This window comes from Coregonus lavaretus (genome assembly GCF_964263955.1).
Source record: "Coregonus lavaretus genome assembly, chromosome: 38".
Lineage (NCBI taxonomy): Eukaryota > Metazoa > Chordata > Actinopteri > Salmoniformes > Salmonidae > Coregonus > Coregonus lavaretus.
The window spans coordinates 3351346-3373869 of NC_140025.1; the positions used below are offsets into that span (position 1 = coordinate 3351346).

General features: G+C 44.1%; 2 protein-coding genes across 2 annotated transcripts; one reads left to right on the plus strand and one right to left on the minus strand.

Annotated features, from left to right (window-relative positions):
* Positions 1-2696: 2696 nt before the first annotated feature.
* On the minus strand, positions 2697-14052 carry LOC311112269 (oxysterol-binding protein-related protein 11-like). Its single transcript, XM_084155321.1, has 13 exons — positions 13645-14052; positions 13228-13296; positions 12724-12899; positions 12143-12222; positions 10719-10919; positions 9954-10155; positions 8639-8787; positions 7982-8116; positions 6549-7026; positions 6073-6259; positions 5507-5689; positions 5157-5310; positions 2697-4792 (listed from the first exon to the last, which is right to left on the minus strand). Exons 1-13 carry the CDS (start codon positions 13764-13766, stop codon positions 4736-4738), a joined length of 2193 nt encoding a protein of 730 aa, XP_084011447.1. The 5' UTR covers positions 13767-14052; the 3' UTR covers positions 2697-4735.
* A 61-nt stretch (positions 14053-14113) lies between these two features.
* On the plus strand, positions 14114-19434 carry LOC311112270 (glycerol-3-phosphate dehydrogenase [NAD(+)], cytoplasmic-like). Its single transcript, XM_084155322.1, has 9 exons — positions 14114-14238; positions 14431-14612; positions 14918-15095; positions 16286-16426; positions 16718-16856; positions 16976-17088; positions 17311-17544; positions 17735-17841; positions 18405-19434. Exons 2-9 carry the CDS (start codon positions 14572-14574, stop codon positions 18499-18501), a joined length of 1050 nt encoding a protein of 349 aa, XP_084011448.1. The 5' UTR covers positions 14114-14238; positions 14431-14571; the 3' UTR covers positions 18502-19434.
* The last annotated feature ends 3090 nt before the right edge of the window (positions 19435-22524 follow it).

Below are 22524 nucleotides of genomic sequence, written 5' to 3' on the forward strand. Positions count from 1 at the left end.
ATAAGAAGTATCAGGATTTTATTTTTTTGAACATATTTAACCCCTTTTTTTAGGCACTAAACTACTTACATATATTCTTCCATAAATCTTTTCAAAGTGGTACCGGGCTACCTTCAGACGAGGCTTGTCGGCGTCCTAGAGTGATTGGTCATGCAAAATTCCATGACCGTCACAGCCCTATCGAATACTAATGTCCATTACTTACATATTCCGATATTATTTTTGTTTTGTTAGCTAGCGCTAGTCGGCTGTACCTGTACCAAAACTCTGGAGTTTTTCATCCTATAGCTTGTTCTCCATCTTCTTTTTAAATATTGAGCTAACATGTTTTCAGCACTTATTTCCATGACTGATCAAAACTCATTTTCATATGCTCTCTCGTCTACAGTATAGAGAGCAATATGTTTGGAACATCGAATCGCAATCAATATAGAATCGTTTGAATCACAGTACATATCGGCACCTAAGTATCATATCGTGAGGTACCTGACAATTCCCAGCCCTAATGCCTACCCAACTAGCAAGCTCCACTGGGCCATTAGCAACCCGCCTCTGCAGAATTCGTAGCCTGAACAGCCGTTAGTGGTCGCTGTTCACCTGTCTGAGAGTCCCACTATCATTTGGAAGGACATTGTACATTGGCTAGCACACTAATATCCCTTTCTCCTTCCCTTCAGATTTTCAGCAGTTCATTGTCTCTGAAGAGGAGTTTCCCCCTGAGCAGCAGCACTGTAAGCAGGAGTGGAGCCCCAGTCTGGGACAATATAATTGGAACCCCATACAGATTAAAGAGGAACAGGAGGAATTCGGGATCATCCAGGAGGAGGAAGACTCTGTATTCACTCCTGCCTGGGTGAAAAGTGACTGATCAGTACCCAACTCAGTCCTCACAAACCCAAAGTGAAGAATACAAAGACAGAATGTCCTCTACTGAACAGATCAAAACAGAACCTAAGGAAGATGATTCCTCAGAGACTCTCAGACCCTGCGCAAATCAAAGAGGAAAAGCTTATTTATCAGCTCCACGGGAAAAAAATCTATGGATCTGAAATCACCAGTGCAAAAGAGGATTCACACAGAAGATACATCTCATCACTGTCAGGATTGTGGCAATCTGAATTTGCACTTGAGGATTCACACAAAGGAGAAACCATTTGCTGTAGTGAACGTTTCACTCATATGGGAAAACTGGTTTATCATAGGCATGATACACTCGGGGACAGAACCGTATCACTGTGATGAATGTGGCAAATGTTTTCCTCAGTGGGTACATCTGGATTCTCATATAAGGACCCACACGGGAGAAATCATATCACTGTCAGGATTGTGACAAAGTTTTGCTGGAGCATGGAATCTGAAGTGTCATAGGAAGACTCACACAGGAGAGAAACCGCATCACTGTGGTGAATGTGGCAAATGTTTTTCTGAAGTTGGGTATCTGAATTATCACAAGGATCCACACAGGGTAGAACATAATTGGCTGTAATGATTGTGGCAAATGTTTTCATTTTGGCGCGGGTCTGAAAATTCACACAGTGGATAAATAATATTGCTGCCAGGTCTGTGGAAAATGTTTTGCTCATAGTGGTAATCCGAGTTCTCACATTAGGATTCACAAAGGGGAGAAGCCTTATCGCTGTCATTATTGTGGCAAATATTTTCGGCATGGCCATAATCTGACTATGCATATGAGGATTCACACTAGGGAAATCATATTGTCGCTTTAGTAACAGATCTTTGAGCACTGGCGGTCACGAGAGTGCATATGAGGATAATCAAATGAGAGAGAAACAGTTTTGCTGTCAGGATTGTTGTAAATGTTTCACTAATTGTTCCAATCTGAATTGGCATATGAGGAGACAGACAGGAGACACCACATTCTACCATGACTGTTGCACTTTTTTCACAAATGTCTGTTATTTGACATTGCATATGGAAATTCACAGGATAAATCTTACACGCGTCTTTAAAATGCTTTAGTGCCAGAAGTACATTGAATAGTCAGAGAATACACACTGAGAAAAAAAAAACACATACATCAAATGATTGCAACAAAGCAAAGCCTAAGAGGACACGTGGAAAGAATGCACAGAAACATGACTGTGCCCTGTGTGGGGGAAGGGCATCAAACAAGATTGAGGCACATTTTGTAACTTCCACCTGTGAGTGGAGACGACAGTTCTTGGGTGATTAAGATATGACTGGCTGTTTGTAAGACTACCAATATTGTTTATAGTTGAACTTGATTACGTTATCTTGTATAACCTTCAATGTGAACACCGCCAGACAATCATTGCACAAGTGGGCTCTTATCAAAGTTTCTTGAAATCTGTCCTGTATCAATAAACACATTCACATCTCTTCTCCCCACACTAGCTGTGGTTCATTCTACGATTTACAACAAAGGTATTTGAACGTGTGGTTCTTTTCATAAGGAATATTAAAGAGGGATTAGAACTCATGCCCAACCTAACCTAAACTGTTAGGCAAACATGCAAATGTAGAGAAAGAAAGTTAGCTTCTCTGTATTGGTTGTGTGGCTCACTACACACCCATTGTCGGCAAGGACTCCACTTTAGAATATTGAGCAGTTTCATGATGTAAGTAAAACACGGTCGATAAGGAAACTATTGGGTTACCAAATATTACTCTTGTATGACCAGTTATTTTTTGCAAAAAATAGTTGAAACACGATACACAATTGATAGGCAATTTATTTAATCATTCATTACCACACATCATCTTAGTCTACAAGGAGTCATGTTTCCTTCAACGTCAGTGCATTTCACAGGTCAGCAAGACAAATGAGTAATTCAACAACTAAGTCAACACGTGTAACACCATTCAGGGGTCTGTGTTACTAAGCTTAGTCTTTCTTCAAAACAGGAAAGAATGCAACAAATACCCCAAAACGATCAATATTTACATACACTTTCTGCTATTGCATCATTCATAGCAGTGACAGGGGAAACAAACAGGGCTGGATTACCGAACGGCACGCAGGGCATGTGCCCCGGGGTCCCTGACCTGAAGGGGTTGGGGGCCTCCCCTTGGAGGTCGGGGGCCCCCAGATAGCATAATGTGTAGAATTGCCAGAAAATTAGCTTTAAAATGGCAAAATGTGTAGAATAGCAGTATGAAACTGCAAATTTTTCTCTGGACCATGGCAAAATGTGTTGAAATGCGGTAGTCCGGCCCTGGGAGGTATGCTATACTCTTGGAATGGAAGACCCACACAGGAAGAGATTGCTTAAGGCACCATGACATGGAGAATAGCTTATCAATACAGAGTTAGAATCACATCCCATGCTTCAAACAGGTCTTCTCTCCGCATTCTACCTATCAAAAGGGGGTGGGGAACCTTTCCAGGCTGATATTGACTGCATTGGTGTGGATGAGACTCAACCTCTGCTGTGTATTTCACATACATTTGGGGGGTGAATGAGAATTTGAGAACCGTAGCTTTTGAAAGGAAACATGAGCGAGTAATCTCATTCAAAATCAACAAATGAAGTGAAGGTATTAAGTTATATTCTGCGCTCAAAATCAGAACAGACAGATTGAGATATCCAGGAGATTTACATTCTTAACCAGAAAAATAAGTAAAACATTTGTTTGCATATGAAAACAAATTAATTTGGTTAAAAGCTTTAATAATAAAACATTAACAAATTGTGGAATTCAGACATAGTAAGAGTATAATAATACTTGCAGTAGATTAAAAAAAAGACATTACTCATCATGCGTTCCATTTTCCAAAATTCCTCAAGCAAGCAAGGACTATATCCCTTTGGGACTGCAAAAGGAATGATTGTTACTTTATCATACATCTCATATCAATAAATGCATTCACTTTGGGGGGGGGGCTAATCATTAAAATACTATCTGTATCATGCCAAACTAGCCTTGTCAATCATTCTAAACGATGGAATCATCCAAATGGAGATGTCTGTGCAAATCCAAAAGGAGTAATGTCATTCATTTCCTACAGTATGAATTCAGGAACACTGTCCCCATTATAAACTTGTTCAATGTAGTGACAGGTTGTGTGTGTGTGCGTGTCTTATCCAAGCTATGACATGATAATATGTGCAGGGTCATGTTCATTAAGCACCAAACGGGACTGTATGTACTTGTCCAATAACTCATTTTCCGTTGAAATGCGTTTTAAAACATTCTGTCGCATGCCCTAATGAACATGACCCAGGCCTTGCCAATCATCTCCCAGAGTATGGCTATCCAGTTCACACCGTCGAACGCCAACGGTCGTGTACTTTGAACGATGCATTTAGATTCACAATCTCATGTGCGACGTCACTGTAAAACAAAACTCCCTTTGCTGAATCCTGATTCTTCAACACTTTAAACACAACCCAAAAGAGCGCGTCATCATACGATTGTTAAGGCGGCGTAAATAGAGTACCTTTTATCTGTACAAGAAATATGTCCTCATTCAGAGTGGATTATACAAAAAGTGACCATCAGTACAAAAGCCTGTACCTACTACCTTGAGGTTTGAGCTGTACATCGAGTGTGAGATGAAACTATATAGCCTGTCGTCACGTTATAGGGCTTCCCCAATACTTTTGCATCCGTATGCATGTAAGTGGAGGACACGCTTTACCTCGACCGTTTAGGAAATAACCCCACACTCGCGCACACACACACAAACCAAAAGAGAGCGTCAGTCTCGTGGCTACACCAGTTCTAGATGGGTTCTCACTGACCGGTAGGATTAAGATTTCAAAGCGGGTGTTTTCCACAGTGGTTTGTGATACATCCAGCCTTCGCCCTAGCATAGAGAGAAGACCATAGAAAACATTACAAAAAAAATATATGTACAATCTGTGAGATTAAAATGTCTGACAGAAGAGAATCCATTATTAATATTCATATCAAAATCCATTGATTCCTGAAGAATATAAACTGAAAATGCCTCATGAGATGCGTCCATTATCCTTGCATTTTTCCAGCAAAATTGGGTGTCAAAATGCCTGACCGCTTAACGAAACACAATAATACTAGAACGTTTCCCGAAGAAAATGGGTGTGCTTGCTTCAGCTGTCCAAAAGCATGTCTGACCCAGGCTCCCCAGGTCTTGCTGAAGCAAGCACACTAAATATGAAAAGGGTTTGTCAAGATTATGTTCTACGTACCTCGCTCTCAAAATATCTGGTCCTCCATGGGGTCTCTGTCTCAGTGCGGTGTCTCTCCTCAGTTCTCTGTCTCTCCTCCAGGATCCTCTTGTGCTCCGTGGCCTTCTCAATGTCCTTCTGACGCAGCGACTCAGTCACGTGCTGCCACAGGCGCCTAAAACACAGTTATCTAGTGTATCATGTCTAGTACTGAGACAATGCACAATATAGGCAACAATACAGAGGTGTAACAGCACCAGAATTAACTATACACATTATTTTCATCTACAGTCCTTATTTATGCCACAACCTCACCGGAAAGCATAGAAAATACATCGGAGCATATTCATATTTCAACTTTTTTGTCTAACCTCGATTCGGTTGGTGCTTGCTTGTCGTTGGGGCGCACCCGCTTCTTAGTGACGGGCAGCTTGGTGACGTCCACCATGCGCGTGTCGCCGTTCTGGTAGCTGAACTCGAGCATGCCGTTCCACTCGCCCTGCACGCGGCACACCACAACGTTGGTAGCGTTGTGCTTTACCTCCGCCGTCACTCTGCGTGAGGCGCCAGGAGAACAGGACACATGGTCAACGATATCAACCAATCACAGCCTCTCCACGCAAACTATGCAAAACAATTTGAGGTCACTTCAATCCAAAGAGTTGTGGCTTTTATAAATTATTCAAATACTTGTTTATTAACCACATTTCAATGAATCTTTCTTTAGCCGGGATAATCCACTCCTCAACAGCCCCGGTTTTCCAGGGAGTCATAGGATCCATAAAAATCATTTTTAAATCTAAAAACAACATGGAAATAACTATATGATGTAACCGCACAGGGACATAAACCTAACCAAAAGCCAATGCAACAATTTAATGACAGCATTAGAAATTCCTCTGCAGGTGTGTGTGTGTGCTCTGTGAGGGGCACTCACTTGTGCAGTTTGCCTCCGTAGAAGGGCTTGGTCTGGAAGGTGATGACTGCGGAGTATCCCGACTTGGTGCAGTTCACATTGACCTTTCCCCCCAGCTCCACCCAGGGCACGGTAAGGATGGAGCGAGCGTAGGCACAGGGCAGCGTGAACGTGTACTCCTCGTCATGCTCCAGCAGGTATAGACAGCCTACACACACAGATTACAATATGGTTTATACTTTATATTGTTAGCATTAGACAGATGCATCTTACAGACCACTTTTAGCAGGAGGTTTGAAGTCGAAAGACTCAACAATAAGTACTTCCTGTCAGTAACTAGTATGGAAGAAATGTCCACTCTCCCTTTGACATTGGTCTGAAGGAAGTAGGCCTAATCCCTAGCCGAGTCTCTCGATTTCAAACCGCTCTGGCGCTAGCATGCACCGTGTCACACAGATGGTGCAATAAATCGATACCCTGTCTCTGGCCGGCCTTACCTTCCCCGATCATGGACACCCCGATGGACATGCCCATGAACTTGCTCTTGGTCCACACGTGGGTGTTGACGCACATCCGCCTCTCGGGGCACTCGGCGTAGAAGCCCGACACGGGCGGGTGGTGGGACACCTGCTCAGCCACGAAGCGCAACTCGTAACTGCCGTCCTCCTCCTCGGTCGTGGGGCTTCCCTGGGGAGGAGAGGGGGGCGAGGGGGCATCCTTAGCAGGTTCCCCTGACCTGGGCACCCTCCAGGAGCAGTGGAAGCTCTCGCCGATTATGGGGTTGTAGGGCTTCTTGGCGATGGCGCCCTTGCGGCCCTCGTGGAAGGAGGTGAGGTAGTACTCGACGAAGCGCACCATGCGCTCCTCGGGCCCTTGGCCGTCTGTGATGGACACGAACAGGTCCGGGTGGGACATGAAGTCAGCGTACATCTCTAGTAAGGAGCGCTTCTCCAGGATGAAGGTGGGTAGCACCACCTGAGGAGACATAACTATTTATGATCTTTATTGAAGCAGGTGGGTTATTGAGAACCATTCAATAACCTAGTGTGTGGTCTATAATGACATGTAGCTATGAGGTAAACCTCATTCAAACAAAGCTTGAATTGCAATTTGAGGTTATTGAGAACACATTCTCTTTTCATGAATTGATTAACTGACCAACTACCATCCGACACCCATCTGGCTTTGAGCCTACACTTGCAGACTGCTGCTAACCATGGGAAACTGAATTTAGAGCTGGGACGACAACGGAAAATGATCGACACAGACCATACCGATCACTTATTGCATGCATTTTGTAGCCTATACTAGAGAAATGTGAAGTTTGAAATGAAATAAGTTTGCTAATATGGGTGATTGTTAATGGGACAATTGATGGCTAAAACCATCAAACTAGTAGTATTAGTTTAAAGGATAATACAAATAAAAAAACTGGTGCACATTAACTTTAAAACGTATCGTTCTATTTAGTGTTATCGCATCAATTAAGGCAATTTATCGCGATATGGATTTCAGTCCATATCACCCAGCCCTACTATGAAGTCAACAAGTCGGGCGGCAGGTAGCTTAGTGGTTAAGAGCGTTGTGCCAGTAACTGAAAGGTTGCTGGTTCTAATCCCTGAGCAGACTAGGTGAAAAATCTGTCGATGTGCCCTTGAGTAAGGCACTTAACCCTAATTGCTCATGTAAGTCGCTCTGGATAAGAGCGTCTGCTAAATGACAAAAAAAAAATTTACATAAAAAAAAAAAAGCAAAACGATAGGCATTTCTTAACTCCAGTACGCAGTCCTTTACATTAGCCAATCAGAGGAAGGAAAACAAGACACCACTATGGTCTGTCTATCTGGGCCTTGGTCCAGCCCAATGTATGTTTCAGGCTGTGTCCGGGGGGGGGGGGGCAGCGGTGTGAGCGTTGTGGAACTCGACCTACCCGCGTGAGGTCCATGCCCAGCTTGAGCTGCGAGAGCAGGTGTAGGATGACACTGCGCTCCTCCTCCACCGCCCCCAGTTCCTCCTCCTTTTCCGTGAACGCGTCCTCCACCTCGTCCTCTCCGTCAATCTCCTCCTGGCAGGAGATACAATATTTACTTTGAGAACAACAAAAGTTGTGGCTTGCATCTTGAAAAACAGTCAAACTGAAGCACCTACAACAAAAAGCCATGAAATAAAATAAAAGGCCTTTATTTAGTTATATTTATTTGACCAGCCTCCCTATCTGACCATGGACACATTGTTAGACAAATTGATCATTGGAAACATTGCTATTTATTTAATTATTCAATAAAAAAAAGTACTGAAGTCAAATTGTCCTGTCCAAAGAGATACGCCTATATCACTTTTCAAATACTTTATTTTCATGTCGCCCTTTCCAGCACAGCTCCAGTAACTATGCTGGATGCGTAACCAGGCCAGGGCCTTTATTCAGAAAGTCTTAGGAGTAGGAGTAGTGATTTAGAACCTGTTTTGCCTTATAGTCCTATTCATTATGATCTAAATGGATTCTCCTAGATCAGCACTCCTGCTCAGAGATTGATAGAGTTTGGCTGTGAAAAGCCCTTTTGGGACTATTAATGTTCTGTGTCCTTACCCCAGAGAAACTGCAGGGCTCCGTGGCACTCAGCTCCAGGAGGCTGCCCTCCAGCGGCCCTCCCTCTCCCCCGGTGCTGAAGCTGTCCAAGGGCCCGCCGTTCTTCAGGATGTCCGGCAGCTTGGGCTCCAGCCACTCAATGGTAGGTCCTGTAACACGTGACACAGCGGCGGCCACCGCGGTCTTTAGCTCAGAGGTACTCATGCTAGGCTACGCTACAAGACCCCTTGAGACTACCCAACCAAAACAATGAGGTTGTAGCCAGCAACCATTCAAAAAAAGACCCAGGCTGGCTGGATGGGGTGGCTGGCTGGCGTATTCCCCTGACAGTTCTCCAGGACCACAGGATGGAGACGTTAACCCGATCCCCGTTGAGTATCGAGATACGTTTTATGCCGCGCCAACAGGAAATGTCCGCACCGCCTGATTGGTGGGTTAGCATTAGCGCCACATAGGGTATTTCTATGGGTGTTTGGGTGGGAGGCGAGGCCCTTTCAAATTAGCACGGCCCACACAATCCTTGACACCTTTTCCTGATTGGCTCATCCCCGGGTTCCGTCCTGTTTGTGGGCCTAATGAAATATGGATGCCAGGTAACAAGATCTCTTACGATCTCCTACGTCAAACCGGTAACTTGTGACGGCTTTTCCCCGTTTCCCCTATTCCACAATGTCTAGTTGGCTCTGTCAAAAGAAATGGCTGAGATAGTAGCAGCCATACATTTTTGGTAAGGTCTCTTGGCTGTCAGTATGGTGCTGTGTGATCAAAAAGGAAGAAAGTTGGTTAATTGGGAGAGCTGTTATTACTCAGTTACCCAATGAGAGATCTGGTTACCACCCTAGACAGCCGATAAGAATAAGTACCGCTCCCTCATCAATTATGGAAAATAATTCCACCGTCGGCTTTCGGAGTACATCTGGACTGGGCGGGTCTACATGTGCAGTTCCATGATTTGTGAGGTAGAATTGTGCAAGCACATGATGTGTGTCTAGTACATGTCGCAGACAACTAAACATGACTAAAGTCATTCTTGGAAACAAAACACTTTCATCCATGTAGACTTCCATGGCTAACTTTGAGAAATGGGTCAAAGAGAAGGTAACTTAACAGTTTCTACCTTGCTCTCTTCAGTGTTAAATTAAACATCATCTAGAAGGCAAATCTGAGAAAGCCTGGCAATAGAGATCTACCCACTGAGAAAACTAACAGTGCATGCACACAGATCCCCTTCTTTTCATTGGAGTTCATAAATGAACACTCATTACTAGTACCAGTAAGGACCTACTCCCCCTCCGACCCCAGCGGTCACCCTCACCTCCCAGAGAGCTCCCCTGGCGGGCCACCTGCTGCAGCTGCAGGATGTGCAGGCAGTCGTTGAGGCAGTTCATGGTGGCCATGGAGGTGGCCTTGAGCATAAGCAGGTCCTGGTCCAGTGGGGAGAGGGGGCCCGTGGCCGGGGGCAGGCCCTCGATGATATGAATCAGGTCTCGGTGCTGGCCCTGGGCCTGTGTCATCATCTGGGAGGAAGAAGAGCGGAAGGAACCGGAGGAGTAAGTTGATACATTTACATTTTAGTCATTTAGCGGACGCTCTCATCCAGAGCGACTTACAGTTAAGTGAGTGCATACATTTTCATACTGGCCCTCCGTGGGAAACGAACCCACAACCCTGGCGTTGCAAGCGCCATGCTCTACCAACTGAGCTACAGGGGTCCCATGATACCGATGTAAAAATGTGCTTGCTATATCCGTCATTAGATTAAAACAAGAAGTCCCTGTAACCTAGTCCTAGATGGATGAAAGGTCTTCATAAAATGACACTAAACAAAAAAGCTGGGTAAGAAGGGTAAAAAGACTAAGAAGAGAATACCCTCTAAGACAAAATACATTTCAAATAAGGCAGAAGATATATTATTCTCTCTACCACCGGTCATTCCTGTCGAGACGCAAAGTTATTACAAAAACACGCAAGATGAAAATAAATCAAAACACTGAGGAAAAGAAACAACACTAAGCTTTGCTAAACCCCACTTCTATTTTGGTTCACGAGGAAATGGCTACCGTCCCCATCCCCAGCCTACCTCTCTGGCGTCGAGCAGATGGTCTGGCAGCAGGGACCTCTTGGAGGAGTACAGCGAGGAGCCCTTGTGGAGCTGAGTCATGCTGAAGGAGGAGGCGGCGTTCTGGTTCTGGAGCTGGCTGGGCCTTCGCTGGGACAGGGGCGAGCTGGCGCTCCCCTGAGACGCCATGGAGTAACTGCGAGACTTGGGCGGAGGGTTACTCTGGACCAAGACAAGATGGTCAACAAATGTGTCATACAGTGCATCTCATCTGCGATAGTATCTTGGGAAAAAGTATATTTTCATCATTGGAGCTTGTGGGATGTATGTAAAGTTGCCCCTAGACACTGATATTGGGTCAGTTTAACATTTCCTCTACTAATGGTTACAGCATAGAGATAGAGGACTCATCTTTGTATCTGTACCATTCTAGTGTCTGTGACAGCATGGGCAGCGACAATGAGGCTTAGTCCATTTCCTCCTTCTTCTTCATTGGCTGATTGCTCCCAACTTATAGGAATCCCCACCCAGTTGACTACTTTAAAATGGTGGAAGCCCTCAATGGACATTTCCATGTTAAAACGAGTTATATCAATGATGAGTCTGCTATCTCTATGAGTTAGAGTTAGGATTGTGGGAGGGGAAGAGGATCCTTGATCTGTACCTAGGGGAATTTTAACCTATGGAGCCATCTTGTTTATGACTATTTGTGTGACCTTATGGTGTCATGTCAATGTGCTCTGTAAATGTTGATCGTCTTCAACTCAAGTGCTCAAGATGCAAGACGAATTAAGGCCAATGTGAACTGTACTGAATCGAGTCATTATGGTTACGCCACAATTTATCCAAGAATAGTTTGCATCGTGCTTGTGGTTTGTCACATTCTGTCTTCTCAGTATTTCAATAGAAAGTGTACATCTGTTAAGAAGGAAATCCCACCGAGTAATGCTGACTCACTGACTTCAGCCAGGAAAGGAAGGTCAAACTTTTGAAAAATAAGGAAGTGTCACATACCCCAGTTTGTCTGCTATGATGCAGGCAGGGGTGTCTTTCGTGTGTTACAATACTACACTCAAAGGCTGGCATCTAGGATGGTCTTGGCTCATAACTAAGCTAAATGAATAGTAGCTAGAGTTCCCATCAATGTATTATCATTATCAAGCACAAACACTACTACATCTAATCTAAATACAAGACATCCCCTCTGCACTTCTGTTATTAAGCTCATGTTACAGGCAACCATGGACACGATCAATGGGATTGCATAACAAAACGAGCTAGCAGAGTGTCTGGATCAAGGGAAAACATTGTGAGTGAGAGAGAGTTAGAGAAAGAGCGTGTGATGTTGAGTGCGTGTGCCTGTCTGCGTGTGCATGCAACTGTGTGTCTGCATGCAAGTGTCTGCGAAAGTGGGTGAGTGTCAGACGAAAAGCCCTTGCCCTTACCTTCCCCATGGCCTCAGTATGGTGCTGCGTGCAGATCTGCAGCCGGCTCACCCAGTGCTGTCGCTCTTTGGCGTCCGTGGCTGGGAGACACAACAGGGTCACATTCATTAGTGCACACTGTTGCAAAATGTTTTGCAACTGAAAATTCAAACGAGAATTTCCTATTGGGTATGTTCAGTTAGTGCATCCCTGTTTCAGTCAGTTTTCTTTCGTTTGGTGCCTGAACCGAGTGAGCTCATTACTGTGCAGCCGAGTGAATCTCTCTCTGCATGGATCAATAACGACAACATTATCCCTCTCCGACCGAGGATAATGAGAAAACCTCCATTATCACGTATTGATTTGCATATGTTTTACCGGCTTTCTCCCATTCCTGAAGTCTTGGTACAACAGTCTGACAGTGACTATGTGTATCTTGCCTGTCCAACAACTGACTGATGCATTGAGGATATAATAACATTGTGCTGAAATGCAAACCATACATGTCCAGACTACTCAAACAGCATGACACTCTTGTATGAGTTGTTGAAGCTGTTTTGATTGGTGAGTGTGAGAGACAGACAATAGTGTGTGTGTTTTACCTCTGAGCTTGTATTGTTCCCCACTGATGGCATTGACCGTGAAGGTGTGAGAGTCCTCGTCGCTGGGGGATATGACCGCCCCTGCCAAGGGGAGCGTCCCGCGAGGTTTCTGGGGCCTGGACTGCTCATTGACAAAGTACTCCAACAACCCCGCTTCATTGTTGAGGACAAAGAACCTGCATGAAGGGCAGAACGTTCAATCAAAACGTTGACATTTACATTTGAGTAATTTAGCAGACGCTCTTATACAGAGCGACTTACAGGAGAAAAATAGGGTTAGGTGCCTTGCTCAAGGGCATAGACAGATTTTTCACCTAGTCGGCTCGGGGATTCGAACCAGTGACCTTTTGGTTACTGGCCCAACGCCCTTGACCTCAAGATGCTTGTTGACAAAGCATTGAATCAATTCAATAGTATGTTTAGTTGATTTGATCATACTGTAAATACTTTTGCTAAATGCACATAGCACCGTTCAATGTTATTCAACCAGGGCTGCCCACTCACCTATATTGCCATCCTGTTACCAAATTGGTGTATTTCATCAGGTAACCATCAATATTTTCCATGTGGTCACTGAATAGAGCAGAGATTGAGAAAATGATTGACAGTTAGCAAAAAAGCTAGTTATGCTACAATAACAGCAGTGGGTTGGCAAAATTCAACTCCAGATGAACCTCTGATTCCTCTGGTTAGCCTGTTAACTAACTAATAGCTAAGTCAGTAAGCTCAGCTAGAAACCATAGCTGGCTAGCCAGCTAACATTTGACCAAAGGCTTGCTAGTTACCAACTGAAGATGTGTGGTGCACTGCCTACTAGCCAAACAAATCACTGCAGCAAACTTAGCTAACTAGGTTAGCACGATTGGTTAGCCAAATATTAATATAACATAATTAGCCTAGCTAGCTAGACAGTCAGCATACCTGTACTGCCAGCCTTTTGAACTCCCTCTTGTAGAACTACCAGGCGTCCCTTTCTGGAGAAAGACATCCAGTTTCCCTTCACTGTCCGAGATTCGTATTGCCGTGGCGGTTTCCCCTTGCATAGTCACAGCCAACGTATAGCTAGCTAACAAGCTACAAACCTTGCCAGAAACGTTAGCTAGCTAACTAGCTTGACAGCTAGCAAAACAGCAATCTCTAGACCTGATTTGCTAACTTGAAGGCCTTGCTCACAGACGGATTTCTTCTGTGCATGGCTTAACAAAACACATAGCTATCGTTCATGAAAATCTATCTAAACGACTGATGAAGTAATCCATCACAATATATTATTATAAAAACAGTGGCGTGTTAGTTCGGTGTTTACATGATCCAAATCGCTTCTAACAGGCTTCACGATGACGCGACACGTTACTGGAATCATGTGATTCCACTCCATGAAAGGACTTCCGCATTGGCAAAAAAAATAAATAAGGAAAATTGTAGCCTACAAAGTTTATCGAAATATGTTGCCTTTGTAGCAATAGAACACATCTTCAAATATATCCTGGCACATACCCAATCGAGCTACCGCCGGTATATATTCCAGTCATTTTGCATGACAAACAGTGAGAATTGTGTGTCTCACCCGAGCTCTGCAAATCGAGAAAATTATAGGACTTTCTCCAAGCATAAATGTCTGTCCATACTTGTCATGACAGGTTCGTCGTGGTTGCACACCCAGAAGAACCCTAACCTGTACAAACTTCTCTCTTCTTTTATATACAGGTAAAAAGGGTGGAGTGCTAAAAACAATGTGCTGCCCACACGACTAGGGCGTATAAGGAAGTTATGGACATGGATATAAACACGGCATTTTACTGATCTGTTAACACTTAAAGGAATCGTGCCTGCTACTCTACCTTAACAATGCCTGCTAAGAAAGTGTGCATCGTTGGATCTGGAAACTGGTATATTTATGGGCTTTCTCTATTTGCATGTGCCTGCATTCGACAACATTGTATCATCATGAATTCCACTGATTGATTCATAATGTAGCCAACTACAAAGTGCTGCTATTTGGCTAAATTGACAACTTGCATGTAGTTTCATAGAATATCAAATATAGAAGTTTGATCTACATTCATTGAATGTAGGCTGGTTATGGTATCCCCATAATTAGCATATTGTTCATTTTGCGAGTGTGATTTTGAAAATATGAATGGCGTTATTCCATTGCCCTCCTATCTAAATCGCTGTTTTCATAATTTCCTAGGGGCTCTGCGATAGCCAAAATCGTCGGCCACAATGCAAAGGGATCCAACAGGTTTGACCCCATTGTCAACATGTGGGTGTTTGAAGAGATGATCGATGGCAAAAAGTTAACAGAAATCATCAACACAGAGCATGAGAACGTCAAATACCTACCGGGTCACAAGCTTCCCAAAAATGTGGTTAGTATTGTGTTTTGTTTAATATGGGATTCTTGCCTCAAAATTAAAAATCATTGAGTTGTGCAATAATTCTGGAGTTATCTCCGGACATGTTTTTATGATTGTAAAAGGATACACACAGATAAGATGAGTGAAGTTTGACCTATACAGAGCTAACAACGTGTCTGGTTTGTTCTCAAGAACCCAAAGCATTAACAAGGCATTCTGCCTTATCCCAAGGGTTCTCAGCTATAAGTACCGTTTACCGGTGGGCCCATGTGAACTACAATCCCATCGCTTTGTTTTAACATTTAGAAACGTCAATAATCATCGCTTGTAAAGAGGTTTTTGAAACATGGAATTATCTTTCATATCACCGAGAAATAATCTTTCAAATAAAAAAGATACACTTACTGTATCATGTTTGCACAGATCCATATGGCTGTGTGCCTCCAGATGACAAACTACACTTCCTTCCCAGTTATGCTTAGACACAGGTGTTCGAGCAGGCTAGATAGCTAATTACACACAGGTGTTCAATCATGCTAGATAGCTAATTAAGCACAGGTGGTCTTCTCTGCCTTCCATCAGTCTTCCTTAATAAAGCGCTGTAACATGGAGATATGGCCATGTGGGAACACTAACCTTATAAAATAGTGCTGGGGTAAGAAATCTGTACAGTTACATATCAGGATATAATTTTTGACAATATATCATGTAGTTTATATATATTTTTTACCCCCTTTTTCTCCCCAATTTCTATCTTGTCTCATTGCTGCAACTCCCCAACGGGCTCGGGAGGCGAAGGTCAAGTCATGCGTCCTCCGAAACATGACCCGTCAAACCGCGCTTCTTAACACCCGCCCGCTTAACCCAGAAGCCATCCGCACCAATGTGTCGGAGGAAACACTGTTCAACTGATGACAGAGGTCAGCCTGCAGGCGCCCGGCCCGGCACAAGGAGTCGCTAGAGCGCGATCAGCCAAGTAAAGCCCCCCCCCCCCCCCCCCCCCAGCCAAACCCTCCCCAAACCCGGATGACGCTGGGCCAATTGTGCGCCGCCCTATCTGCTCAGCCATTATTATGAGCAGTCCTCCCTTCAGCAGCCTCCACTGCTTGTAATGTAGATTAATGATACATGCTACTACACAGTAACATCCATCATGAATAGTACAATGTATCATGCTATCTTTTTCCGCTCCAATTTACCAGGTTGCTGTTCCAGAAATCACAGAAGCGGTGAAAGGGGCCAGCATACTGATCTTTGTCATTCCACATCAGTTCATTGGGAGGCTCTGTGATCAGATGAAACCTCATATTACACAGGGAACCATTGGAATATCCCTCATCAAAGTAATGTCATTTACCTATTTTTCACACCAGCTCTCTCTTTGAAAAATCATTGCTAAAATCTATACAATTTATGTCGGACTTTGCTCTGGCTTCATACCGGGCTTCTTATCACTCAGGGAAAGTCTCAGCTGTATGAACTTATCATCATGGCTATGATTTTACACTCATTATGTAACAGTAGCCTAGTCAAAAAAAATTAGCCACCCAAATGCTGGTAACTAGGGTTATATGTTACAAAATGAGTGATTGAAGGCAGCCTAAGATCTCTTTTCTGCCCTGGTCCTTATTCAGGGCATCGATGAAGGCCCAGAGGGCTTGAAGCTCATCTCTGACATCATCCGCGAGAAACTGGAAATCGAGGTTAGCGTCCTGATGGGGGCCAACATTGCCAACGAAGTGGCTGATGAGAAGTTCTGTGAGACCACAATTGGTAAGACATTTTTTATATAATATCTAGAATATTGCTGTAATGTTTTCTGTCCTCACTTGGGTTGCAACTCCCACTGATGCAGTTATGTTTATCTTAACTTTCTATCACTACCTGAACAGGAGCAAAGAACGAAGCAAACGGACACATCTTTAAAGAGCTGCTGCAGACTCCCAACTTCAGGATCACCGTGGTGCAGGAGAGTGACACAGTAGAACTCTGTGGGGCTCTCAAGGTACAATTTACAATTCAGTTCAAAGAGAACAACTTTTGCTACATATAGCTACAACGTGAACGTAACTTACACAGAAGGCCTATGTTTCGTTCCACTGTTTTATTTGCTCACATTGTAAATAAATATTTTTATAAACCATGAATCATATTGCTAAAAAAAAAAAAAAAGAGTAGAAGACTGTACATAAGACTCATGGTTCCTTTCCCACTCTCTCCTTCCCAGAACATTGTAGCGGTGGGCGCTGGGTTCTGTGACGGTCTGGGCTTTGGGGACAACACCAAGGCTGCGGTGATCCGGCTGGGGCTGATGGAGATGATTGCCTTCACCAAGCTGTTCTGTAAGGGCCAGGTGTCCTCCGTGACATTCCTGGAGAGCTGTGGGGTCGCCGACCTGATCACCACCTGCTACGGGGGACGCAACCGCAAGGTGGCTGAGGCCTTCGCCAAGACATCCAAGGTGAGATATCTAGACAACTACGACTCAGAGATGTGACTGTGCTGTGACCAGTACAACTTTCACCTGTTTTGTCAGATTGATAACAGTTAAGATATTAATATCCAACACTTCAAAAAACTCATGGTATGTTTGTGTGTGTGCGTATACATGCTTTAAGTAAAGTAAGTAACTATGTTGCATACCTTTCCAGTCTATTGAAGAGCTAGAGGCTGAGATGCTCAATGGCCAGAAGCTGCAAGGCCCACAAACCTCCGCTGAGGTGTTCAAAATTCTAAAGAAGAGAGACATGATTAGCAAGTGAGTACAACTCTTTCACCTTAAAGTGAGACTCTGCGATATTACTTTTCTTGCTCTCACACAGTCACACAGAGGATCTGCGCATGTGCACGGGCCCGCTTCACGCTGCTACAACATGATGTAGTCCCCTGTAGCTCAGTTGGTAGAGCATGGCGCTTGCAACGCCACGGTTGTGGGTTCGTTTCCCACGGGGGGCCAGTATGAAAATGTATGCACTCACTAACTGCAAGTTGCTCTGGATAAGAGCGTCTGCTAAATGACTAAAATGTAAATGTAATGATGGCTATGGGATCAAAAGAGTGAAGAAGTTTAGCCTCATGCTTCAACGCTCTTGCAGAAATTGCCCCGATATTTCTGTTTACTTCGTGTATCGCTGAGCCTACCTTTTAATGCATTTAATGACTTGCAAATGTTCCTCCAATGTTCGTTTACTCATTCACTACATTAATTTAAGCAAATTAGCTTCAAATATTAACTGAAGCTCTCCTTAACAAATGGTGATTGCTGCTAATGGAACCACGTCTTGCTGCATTGAGATTTAGTGCAATTTTTTTGTCTTGTAGGTTTCCGTTGTTTGCCTCTGTGTATCAGATCTGCTTTGAGGGCAAAGCTGTGCAGGAGTTTATCACATGTCTGCAGAACCACCCTGAACACATGTGATCACTCTGTAACCTGAAGCCACGGAACCTGCAGCTCCTCCAATGGTGTAGAGTGAAGTCGCCCCTAGATGCTGATCTTGGGTCAGTTTTCCAGTCCCCCACTTATAGTTAAAGTTGGGACTGGGGGAGGGGAAGCTGATCGTAGATCTGTACCTATAGGGAAACTTCACCCCTTAGTCACTTCCAATAGCACCATCATACCATCAGAGGGCAGCAGTGCTGCATAAATATTCATTCATAATACTGTAACTACATAAAAATGTAACTGTAACCACTAAATATTCCTTATTTGATACTAAGTCTGAAGAACCACTCTACTTAACGTGCTTTGTCGCATATTCATATGTTTTGTGTTTTTGATTGTGTATAAGCTTATCAACTAAAGCACTTGACAAATGCTTATTAATTGTTGCTGATTAAAAAATGTTTTCTATTAATTTTGAATTTTTACAATTTGTTGAACAAATATTCTCAAAACAATACTTTTGATTGAAAAATAAATTTTTGTGTTTTTTTTGTTTCACTTCATTTTGGCACGCTTACTTTTAACATTGAAAGCCTTTCAGAGGGTAACCGAGAACAATAGACTTGACATTGTTAAGATGAGAGAGCAATAACAAATACGTTTATTTGATTTGATTGTCTAATATTGTCCTGTTGTCCATGCAAGAAAATGAAATAACATATTTAATATATTTTAATGAGATGTTCCCCTGATGAAAGAAGGATTGCTTACGTTTAACTGTTTAATCAGCTTTACATAACAATTACATTGTATCTAAAGTTCTTGCCTTCACTTCAAAGATGGAGGCCTACTTATCCTAGAGAACACAGATGTAAATGTATTACAGATATTCCACAAACCCATTCCCTGGAGTCTTCTGTGACACAACCATATCAGACCCAGGATTAAAGAACAATTGTGGCCCTTGTCTCTCCATCTCTTCTGGCTATATCACAGTGAGAAGAACAGAGGCTTAGTGGGATAGCGCACAATCAGCTAGGCCTTTGAATGTCCCATCAGATCAGAGGGACCTTGATGCTTCCATCCATCCCTCCACACTGTAGCCACGACTGTGTCCAGCCACGGTTCACTCTTTCCTGGGTAACCCGACGAGGAGGAGGCCTCTCTTCAGGTTGACAGCTCCACAGACAGGCTGCCCCGGATCCCACACATCTCAGGACATCAAAGGGCACAACGGAAGGCAGGGGGCCACGGAGATGGCAGAGGCCCAGGTTGAGGCACCCTGTCCGCCCCAGTTTCCCGTGGGACATGGGGCCCCAGGAGAGGACCTGTGTCGGGGCTTCCCGCAGGTTAGGCTCCCCCTCACCTCCCTTCACTTCCAGCTGAACTGTCATCAGTGTTTTGATGTGAGACAGTGTGAGCCTTGTGGAGGTTGAGACCTTGATCCTCTGTCACAAAGTGAAGAGGTGCTTCTTCAGTCCTGGGCTTGAAAGAGCAGCTTAATCACCTTGGTAACTGCACGTAGGCCAACTAGTCCCTACACCACACTGTCCTGTTGTGATAGAGAGTCTTGGACTCAGGAGGAGAAAGTTAGCAAAAGAGAGCAGAGTGTGAGGTCTCGGTCCAGATAGTTCATGGTTGAGATATCACGGAGTCTGCATGCTGCTGACACAAATACATCTACTTATCCAATTATAGCAGTACAAGTTGACCGTGTGACTGACTGGGGCTCAAACCCGGCTCTGCTGGGTGACACGACTGTGTTAGCCCGCTGAGCTAAGGCATTAGCTTGAGGAACTAACGCAAGTTGTCAAGTCTCAGGCAAGGTTACTCATTTAACCAGGTTCTTAACCAACTCTCTTACAGCATCAACAAATCAAGGCTATCATTACAGTACATGAGGATTAATTCAACACTATGCAATATTGAGTTACAACAAATAGTGTTCTGCTGTGATTTACTGCATGTAATGAGGTGGGGTGAGTTATTCACAGTTGGTTGATCACACCTGTGTCTCACATGGATGGTTCTGTCAGTTCCTCCTCCAAACATATCCCCCAGGCCCTGCAGGCTCTGTAGGGGCCAACCCAGGCCCCAACCACCTGGCTCTCACACCCTTAGATTTATGTGTGAAATCCCACACAGACTTTCGCAGAGGTCGATGGTTTTAAGTCCTCCCTGCGCTCAGTCAATAAATTAGAATATCTGGCTGGGTAAGCTATATAACCTGGGTTCAAATAGGATTCATTTTCTTTCAAATACTTGATTGAGTATTTCCCTTGTCCTTGATCGAACACAGTGCAATGGAAGCAAAGGACTAGTGCAAACCAGTACCCTATACGTAAAATCTATGCACGCATTACTATAAGTCACTTTGGATAAAAGCGTCTGCTAAATGGCATACACTTTATATTATTAGATGATTATCTTGCATTTCAGATAGGCTCAATCAAACGCTCAAAGTATTTGGAAGAAAATAAACACTAGTTGAATCCAGGTCTGCTATACCCAGTTTGTCTGTTTTTCAGAATATGATCAGTGATGCTGAATGTCAAGGGGAGGGGAGAGGGGGGCGTAATGGTCCATCCTACATCCTCTCTGTACACACACAGCTAATTACAGTGCCTGCTCTCCTCAGCTGTCACTGACACACAGTCTCTTTACATGTCAATGCCAGCCAAATGGGCCCTCATCATCAGAGCTCCCTCCCCGTCCTAGGGCCCCAGCTGCCAGTCTCACAGGGCAAACATGGCACAATGGCGCAGGGCACTGAGGCTCAGTCGCAGGGCACACACACCCCTCTCTCCACCCTGCCCTACCCTTCATCTGTACCCACCCTAGCGTACTCCATGCACATTCACAGGGGCATAACGTAGTCTTTCTGGGGGCCCCTCCTTTGTGTTGGCCTAGCGCTCTGAGGAGATGATAAAGCACAAGGAGTGGGTGTGTATTTGTGGCGGGAACTTGTCTGTTTTTTTGTGTGTGCCATTTGCCATTTGTGGAAGGGGAGGTAGGGCCTTGGCTAGGAGCCTGGCTGTGGTGTGGTGGTGTTGGCTGCATATAAACATTGGCTGAACACAGGCACATTTGTTTAGGCCTCCCCCCTCAGCTCAGGCAGCCTTGGGAGTAACAGTTGACAATGCCTAACCACACTAGAGCCTGGACTGGAGACCCATCCACACACTGAGGATAGACAAGGCCAGTTGGGGACAGGAGGAAGAAAGGAAGGTACCTGAAGACTGGACGAAAGAGGCAATCTTTTTTTTTAAAGTAAGTTGACTTTTATTGTTGATTTGTTGACTTTGATGTAGTTTCAAAAACAAATGCATGACTTATCACTCCAAATGACAGTGAACTGTCTCTAAAAAAGCAGGGAGGGCAGAGTTGTGTAGCTTGGTAATGTTTTTATTCCACATTTTGTGCCTTCGTTCACCAGCATCTGTTCATCTCCTGAGAAGCAAGAATCAGTGAGCTTAACATTCCAAGATGTGGACAATTTATTTATCTATGGATTCCCTTTGTAGCCCACGAATGTTGATGACCATATAAAGTGCCTCTCTTTAAGCTGCTGATGTGAAATGGGACATTGCTTTATTCCCACTGGGACAGCAAATAACATGGCTTGGACATTCCAACATGTCATTGTAGCATGGGGTGATGCATGAATCCACTTAGTGTTCCTCTGAGTAAAAACATTTCAGTAGACACAGAAACGGTGTCCTAAATGGAACCCTTTTCTCTGTATTGCAGTACTTTTGACCAGAGGCTTATATATTTCTATATTTATTTATTTGTAGTTCTGTGCTTGAGCTGTCATTGTCTGTTATTGTTCTGTATTATGTCATGTTTTATGTTTTGTGTGGACCCCAGGAAGAGTGGCTGCTGCTTTCGCAACAGTTAATGGGGATCCAAATAAAATCCCTGGTCAAAAGCAATGCACTATAAAGGGAACAGGGTGGCATTTGGGACACAACAAGAGACTGCCTTGACACTGAGCACGTTTCAGTAGACACAGACTGCCTCTACACCCCCCCAGTCATGTCGCTATACTGGGAGCTA